Genomic DNA, 8,829 nt, shown 5'->3' on the forward strand with positions numbered 1-8,829 from the left:
CAGATTTTCTTTTATAAAGAGTGATCATTTCATTAACAAATGCAGAAAAAGGCTCGGCTTTATATAGCCATACCTTCTCTGTCAGAAGGTCTGCAAAGCATTGTTTTTTTGAGATGTGTAATTACATTTTTTACAGAATCTTTATTGAATGGGCATTTCTGAAACTTCTCTTCACAATAGAGTTTTTTTTTTTTTTAAGGGATGGGGACCTCACTATGGTGACCAAACTGGCCTCGAACTTCTGGGCTCAAGGGATCCTCCTGCCTCAGCATCCTGAGTAGCTTGGACTATAGGTGCACTCTACTGTGCCTGGCTTGAGTTTTATGTTAGACCTATAATGTAGTCCAGTCTGCTTATTTTTACTTTGTAGTTAAAAAAGAAAATGGACATTATAATTTTTTTTGTTTTTTTACTTTTTATTTTTATTTATTTTTTTATTTTAAGCTCTTTTTTTATATTTCAGCATATTATGGGGGTACAAATTTTAAGGTTTCAATAAATGCCCTTTCCCCCATACTTTGCAAAGCAGTTTTAACTTATATCTTACTTTTTCCTCAACAGCCCTATAAGATAGGGTAGTTACTATTAGCAATTACTGTTTTCTCAAAATATAGACTCTGAGATGTTAAGTTGTCTAAGGACACAGAGCAAATTGGCCAGTACTCTTTCCTACCTTCCGGAAATTTTCCCAAATTCTTTTTGCCTTACAGGCCAGAATACAGTGTAGTACTTATAATACAATCAATAATAGTAATAGTTAGCTTTTATTGCATTCTTACCATATGCTAGAGAGTTTGCTAAGTATTTTTTAAGTAGATAATCTCACTTAACATTCTTTATAATATTTCCAGGGTGTTGAAGCAAACATGGAGAGGATTGGCATCTTATTAGATGTGATGGGCAGAAGAAGAGGGAGGAAGCATTAAAGGATCATGATGGCTGTGAGTTTTGGTGACACGGAAGGTGCTAGAACCATTAACAAAGGTAGAAGGTACGTAAAGAGGAACATGTGGGAGGATGATTTTATTCTTGAACATGTCATGTGTGTGCTGTCCATCCTACAGCATGCCCACTATTTGACATCTTTAAAGCACTTAGAATAATTTGTTAAAATTAAAAAAAATTCAAGAATGTGTTTACTATTTTAATAGTTCAAAGGGTGAGATTTGATCAGATTTGAAAATGTAAGCTCATAACTCTCCGCAGGTTCATGGAGCAGCCACTTGTTTGGCACAGTGTGAAGGCGACCCCAAGCATGTTTCTGCGGAGTGCATTGGCATAACCGGCTTCAGTCAGGCTGGTGAGACATTCCTTTGGAAAGCAAATGCGACCACAATTACAGTGCGTGGGGCAGACGGCGTGGGAGGCAGGTGGCTGGCTGCTAGTTAACTGGGAGACGCTTGCTGACACAAAGTCTGGTCTGAGTAGTGGTAAAGAAGCATGTCGGCACTTATTATAGTACATGGGTTTTCCCTGTTGGAACTGCACAACTCTATCCTCCAGAGTCGGGGGGTGGGGGGAGAAACAGCACATTGTTAAGCAACCTTACATCAGCTGATCAAGCACACACAACACCCCCTAGAATGTACCAGACTGTCCTTCCTGCCAGAGTCCTGCCTTCTAACCACACACACCCCTCAGGCGCACGGCAGCCTCACTCACAGACGAGTGTCCTTCCAGTTCTCCTGGAAATGACAGTTTAAGTTTATATTTTATTTTATACTTTGAAGGAGAACAAAGAACCTTCCCTTTGGATTTAATCTTTTCCATGGCTCTTAGATTCCGTTAGTTCAGGGGCCCACATTTTCTTTTTCTTTTTTCTTTTTTTTTTTTTTTGAGACAGAGTCTCACTTTGTTGCCCAAGCTACAGTGGGTGCTGTGGCATCAGCCTAGCTCACAGCAACTTCACACTCCTAGGCTCAAGTGATCCTACTGCCTCAGCCTCCCGAGTAGCTGGGAATACAGGCATGCGCCATCATGCCCAGCTAATTTTTTGTGTATATATTAGTTGGCCAATTAATTTCTTTTTTTTTTTTTTTTTTTTTTTTGAGACAGAGTCTCGCTTTGTTGCCTAGGCTAGTGTGAGTGCCGTGGCGTCAGCCTAGCTCACAGCAACCTCAAACTCCTGGGCTCGAGCGATCCTTCTGTCTCAGCCTCCCGAGTAGCTGGGACTACAGGCATGCGCCACCATGCCCGGCTAATTTTTTATATATATATCAGTTGGCCAATTAGTTTCTTTCTATTTATAGTAGAGACGAGGTCTCGCTCTTGCTCAGGCTGGTTTTGAACTCCTGACCTTGAGCAATCCGCCCGCTTCGGCCTCCCAGAGAGCTAGGATTACAGGCGTGAGCCACCGCGCCCGGCCTGGCCAATTAATTTCTTTCTATTTATAGTAGAGATGGTATTGCTCGCTCTTCCTCAGGCTGGTTTGGAACTCCTGACCTGGAGCAATCCGCCCGCCTCAGCCTCCCAGAGTGCTAGGATTACAGGCTTGAGCCACCACGCCTGGCCCCAGGCCCACATTTTCTTGTCCCAAAGGGGTGGGAACCTGTGGCCAAAGGTGCCAGCCCTGGAAAATTACACCTTGCTGTAGGCTAGAGCTGACTAGGGTGAACCAGAAGTCAGTCACCTTCACAGGAACTGCAGCCTGGCTTTCTATTATCTGAGTGCCCCAGATAATAGAAACCCCAAACTGGGTTAAGATGATTGAGACTGTTCTCCTTGGTTCCTGGCAGAAACAAATAAAAACACTCCCTGACCCTAATGGTTGCTACAAAATGTTTTAGAAACAATATTGAACATGGTATCAGAGATAATCTGATTCAAGAGGAGGCAAGATTCCATGAGGGAGAATGAGAATAACAATAGATAATAGAAAAAGACCCATGTGGAATCAAGGTAATTAGAATTACAGTTTGCTTTAAAAAAAAACTAAGACTACATTCAAGGAGATAAAAGTAAAGTTTGAAAATTTTGGCAGGAAACTACTGGAAACTATAAAATATGATTCATCAGATTTCAAAAAGAGCCAAGTAAAAATTCTAGTAGTGTAAATGCCAATAAACAAAATTAAGAGAAAAATAGACTTAACAGCAGCTTAGACACTGCTGAAGAGAGAACTAATGAATGAAATATAGGTCAGAAGGTTAGAATGTAGGGTGACAGTAAAAGTCCTTAGCAATGTATAATGACATTTGGGAGGTTGTGCTCAGAACACTGAGGATGCAATTTGCAACATGAATGTGTTCACCAAAACCAGAGGAGGCTGTCCACCTGGAAATGTAATAAGGAGGAATTGTGAGTATCTGCAAAGAAAATGAGCTTGTGTGTGCTAACTGCCTTCGATGATTTCTCTTCTGTGACTGCTCAAATTGCTCTATTCTGAATTATACAGGGACACTGAAATGAAATAGCAGACTTTAAAATGTAGACTCTTAAAAATTAGTATTAGTAGACTCTTTAAAAATGTTTAATAGATTCCAGAAGAGATATAAATCCACTACTTTTTGAGATATTCTTATATGTCATGTCTTGTTGTGGTAATAAATTTGAAGTCAGTTTAATTAAAACTAATTATTTTGGGTTTGACTTTGAAGTGAATAATTGTTGCAATTATTTGTCCTATGTGTTAGTTTGAAAATCTATCATATACCCAGTTTGTACCAGGTATATAGCTATCACTTTTACTTTTATTAATACAAATCTAAAGTTTTAATTATATTAACCATCAAAAGTTTGACATGTGTTTCCTTATTCCAGTTGAGTTTCCTGAATATGGCTTCCTAATTCTTAGGTTAGATTTCTACTGGTTTTAAAGATTTTATTGAGAGAATAAGTTACATTTCTATGACCCCTTTAGTGTGACTTCTTTTCCTGACTCATGGGGCTTTCTAAGGGCTACTTAGACAGTTGGAGGAGTTACAGAATTTAGTTTCCTTCTTCTAAATCACTCCCGTGGTATTGCAGATATCACTTAGTTACTTTGCTCATACACTCTATGGTTCTCCATAAATTTTGTTCTTAATGACTCTCATTTCTGACTTCTTGAGTCCTTACTTGGGTTTATAGACGGCTATCAGATTTGAGACTTAATTTGTTCTAGTAGGACTTTGCTGTCTTCTTGGCTACAGCTAGTTCACTACTCTTAGTTTTTCTGTCTCAGGACCACTAGGGGGAGATCATTTCTAGCAAACCATACCAACTTGCAAACATTGTGGGCTAATATTTAAAAATACTAACTAGTGGAAAAACAAAAAAAAAAAGAATAAAGAAAAAACAAACAAACAAAAATACTAACCAGTGGAGATTTTCTTTTATATGTTTTTAAAAAATTAGGCCTATTTTTTTTAAAAGCAATTTTAGGTTTACGAAAAATTGAGGAGAAAGTACAGAGTTACCATTTCCCCCTCTTTCTCCTCCCCAGTTAATTCTATTATTGACCACTTGCATTAGCGCAGTACATTTGTTACATTGATCTGACATTTATACATTATCATTAACTAAATTCCATAGTTTACAATAGGGCTCACTCTTTGTGTTGTAGAGTCTATGGATCTTGACAAATGTATAATGGCACACATCCACCATTACAGTGTTATACGGAATAGTTTCATTGCCCTAAAAAATCCCCTGTGCTCCACCTATTGGCTTCTTTCGCTTATCAATATTTAAGGGTCCTTCATATCATTTTGTGGCTTGATACTTCATTTTTTTAATCATTGCAAAATATTCCGTTATCTGGATGTACCACAGTTTGTTTATCTGTTAACCTATTTAAAGACATCTTGGCTGCTTCCACATTTTGGCCATTATGAATAAAGCTGCTATTCATTATGTAAATTCTTATGTGAACATAAATTTTCACTGATTTGGGTAAACACTAAAGAGAGAAATTGCTGGATTGTAGGGTTAAGAAAATGTTAAGTTTTGTAGGAAACTGTCAAATTGTTTTCCAAAGTAGCTGTACCAGTTTTTTTGTGTGTGTATAGACAGAATTGTGTGCTATGTTGCCCAGGCTGGTCTTGAACTCCTGGGCTCAAGAGATCCTCCTGCCTTGGCTTCCTCAAATGCTAGGATTATAGGTGTGAGCCACTGTGCTTGGCCCTAGGAACTCTTTTGATAGTATTTTTAATTAGTATCGCCAATAGCAAAATATTTTTGGAAGATTAAATCCTAAATTACTCTTATTTGGCCATGACACCATGACAGTTCATGAACATGTTATTCATATGCTTCAAATCTGAAACACTATAGCCTAAATCTTTAACCACTGGCAAATCTTTAACCACCTGAAAAATTTGACATGGAATATATTTTGTGGATGTATATTTAGGTTTGTTGCCTACTGAGGGGGCAGAGTCAAAATAGGGTAAGAAATGTTATTAACCCTATCAATACCTTTCTTCTGGGGGGGCTCTACTGTAGTTTGTATTAATCTCTCTCCTTCCCTCCCACTCTAGATGAGCTGCAATGGTCTGGGTTGTAAGTTTAAATCACATTAAATTCTACCTCTTAGGTGAATGGAGAATGAGTATCACCTTGGTCTGTTTCAGTGATTATTTTATTAATGTCATTTCCCATCAGGCATGCCAAAATTAAACATTAAATGTCATAATGACTAAGTGTGAATATAAACACTTAAGGATAGACAATATTATTTATAATTCTTTGTTTCCACTGTATGTTTTGGATGAGCAAAAATAATTTGCTAGTTAGGTGTGGTGGCTCATGCCTGTAATCCTAGCACTTTGGGAGGCCAAGGTGGGAGGATTTCTTGAGGCCAGAGTTCGAGACCAGCCTTCACGAGAGTGAGACCTGGTCTCTACAAAAAATAAAAAAATTAACCGGGCATGGTGGCACGCACTTGTAGTCCCAGCTACTCAGGAGGTTGAGGCAAGTGGATTGCTTGAGCCCAGGACTTTGAAGTTGCAGTGAACTGTGATGACACCACTGCACTCTAGCTGGGGTGACAGAGTGAGTCTCTGTCTCAAAAAATATTTGCTTATTTTTTAATAATGAAATTTTTGGCTCTTATGAGAAAGTGAGTCGTGAGGCAGTTGTGAAGAGAACAGAATTTGTCCTCACGTTGCTGGTGTCCTCGCCCTTGACTGCAAATCCTAGACCTAGAGTAACACGTTAGTATCCTGAGGTAATGTAGTTTCAGAAAGTGCCCAATTTCTTTTCTTCTCTACTCAAAGAAGAAAAAGAACCAATTTTCAAAATACATTTTAATAGATACATGTTCCAGGTGGCATAATGTTATACTTCAAACACAAATTCACCCATTTACTTATTTTTTTTTTTCAGAAGTCAGTATTCTCTAGGAAGAAGATATTTTCTGAAATTTCAAGAAGGTTTTCAGGTAAACTATGAGTTAATTTCTTCTGAGACTCTCCAGTGTGTCTCAATCTATTCCATCATGTGACTAATGAAAAAGATTCACATGTGTCACCAAATTTGAGGTGGTTGAGTTGAGAAAATTTGAAACAGGTTACTGAATTCCTGGAAGAAAATAGAACACCTTTTAAATGTAGGTAAAAGCATATTAAATTTAAACATTTTTATTTGAGATCAGAATTTCTAGGAATAGGAACATCAATATCAAACCAATCTTTTGCTATCTCTAAGGATATTTGGTTCTAGACACTCCTGCAATTATCTTTGCTTATTTGGTGGAAGAAAAGCCTATTTTTGCAATATTTCTTGAGTCCTATCTGATAGGAAGAGCAGGTGGGTTTATCTTTTCTGCTAACTCCAGACTGTTATAAGCAGCTTCTTGCAATATTACATTAGGAATTCTCTGAGGCTCACCCACCATCAGCGAATGGAAAGGATCATGACAAACTGAAGTGTGTCTGCTATGGGCCGTGTGTGTGGTGGGGGGGTAGAGGAGCATAGTCTGCTTCCAGACATTTCCAGCTTTGACCCAAAATGCAAAGTATGTTATATGCCAGCAATGAAAAGTCATCTTTCAGTCTTTATACCATAGGGTTGGTGGCCCAGTAAAAATTTTCCTTCACGTTGCAGGAATCAGTTGTGAGTGTGTGAAGGGGCTCCATGATTTGATTAAGATCTGTGTCTGTCTAGGCAAGACAAAGAACTCTGCTCTCTCATTCTGCAGACGACCTTCATGGTCAAGGAGCCTTCCTGAGCTGGAGGAATTTACCATTTGGCGGTTCTGTGGTGGTTTCCTCCGTCGTGTGCAGGCCCCTTCGGAGGCCCGCGGGGGTTGTCACTCCAAACTCATCATCCGTGTCTCTGGGAGTTGGGAGGTGGCCCTCTGGGGTTCCGTGGGTGGCAGGGTTTACTCCTGCTTGTCCTGCAGGAAGGCTTGTGCCCTGGCCATCTGGGTTAGCCCCTGCCTGAGTGGGCAGCAGGATCCCTCCCGGGAGCAAGGGGTGGATGATGAGGCCCGTGAAGAAGTGTGGGGCCACTGGCTGCAAGAAAGGAGGCAGACAGAAAACACGGTCAAAGTCAAAGCCACTTGTTTTTAGGCTGGTTAACTACCCCCTTTTTTTTTTTTTGAGGGCAGCCAGTTTGAGTAGGTATGGCAGGATGGAGAGAGTGAAGTCAGAGAAAACAGCAACGATCTAGTATTCCTCAGAGGAAATGCCACTGTTGGCCCAGCCAAGCCTGATGCTGGGTTCATGACTGGGATTCCTTGCCATGCTTCCTTTTCCTCAGAAACAGGAAGTCAGAATCCAGTTGGTCATGGGAAAAGGAATACGCATCATTTGTTACCATCAGGTGTATCCGGAGGTAGATCTAAGGCAAAAAATGTACACAGTTGTTGTGGGCTAGATCTGTTATTAACCTAAAACATCATCTTTTGCTCATAAAATTTAAAACAAATGTAATTTAGGAGATGAAAAAGTAATGAAAACATTGATTCCACTGGGTTAATCAACCCTCATCTTCACGGCTTGCATCTCTTCAAGTTCTTATGATGTATTTTTCAAAGGCATGGGGGAACATTCAGTCAGAAACGTTCCTCTTGGCAATTCAACTACTGTGAGCTTCTTGTGGTTGCACAGGGAAATCCTCTCTCTTGGAATCTTTCATTGTTAGAGAGAGTCTGATCGAGCAGGTCTGGAGTAAGACCGAGCTATCCACGTTTTTAGCCAGATTTTGAAGTCATCTTGATGTGGTAGGCTGTGATTGATGTTTGGGAAATACTGTCTTAGATTTAAGAGATAATGAAACCAGAATTAGACTTATGCTGGATGAGAGAAAGGAATATAGAAGTTTCCAAATTGAAGGTTGTGACACCCACAATTTTGAAATAAAAAGGTGAGTGTCAGCCATTACTAAAAAATAAAACAAAGAGAGTAGATCAGACTACGTTCTGTATAGTAAGGGTAAGTATAGTGTTTCATCAAATTTGTGTGCGTGTGTGCATGTGTGTTGAGCTGCATGAAAAATGTAGTTGTTATTGTGCATTGTGCTGAAAAATGTTTGAAAACTGCTAGCACAGTAGATAGAAAAAGGGCTTTGGATTTGGATATACTTTTTTTTTTTGTCTTTGAGACCTAAGTTACTTAAGCTAATTGAGCTTCAGTTCTTCATAAAGGTGGGTCAAAAATCTCTGCTTTGTTGATTGGTGAGTGTTGAAGGCAATATATATAAAAGATCTGCTAAAACTATTATTTTATTAATTATTTTTATTAATTATTATTTTTATTAATAATTTAATATTTATTGAATTATTTTATTTATATAAAATTATTATTATTATATAACACTATTATATAATGTTATATAATATACATGGTAGGTATAGATGTTCATGCATCAATGTTGGCAAAACAGATAGCCCTGGCTGGGTGAGGT

General features: G+C 38.8%; 1 protein-coding gene across 1 annotated transcript in view; it reads right to left on the bottom strand.

Annotated features, from left to right (window-relative positions):
• Window positions 1-7,133: 7,133 nt before the first annotated feature.
• AMTN (amelotin) overlaps window positions 7,134-8,829 on the bottom strand; it is a 16,228-nt gene continuing 14,532 nt past the window's right edge. The window contains exon 7 of the mRNA XM_075997743.1: window positions 7,134-7,436. Coding sequence (XP_075853858.1) covers window positions 7,134-7,436 — 303 coding nt within the window. The remainder of the gene's footprint in view (window positions 7,437-8,829) is intronic.

The sequence above is a fragment of the Microcebus murinus genome, chromosome 26 (genome assembly GCF_040939455.1).
Source record: "Microcebus murinus isolate Inina chromosome 26, M.murinus_Inina_mat1.0, whole genome shotgun sequence".
NCBI classification, from domain to species: domain Eukaryota; kingdom Metazoa; phylum Chordata; class Mammalia; order Primates; family Cheirogaleidae; genus Microcebus; species Microcebus murinus.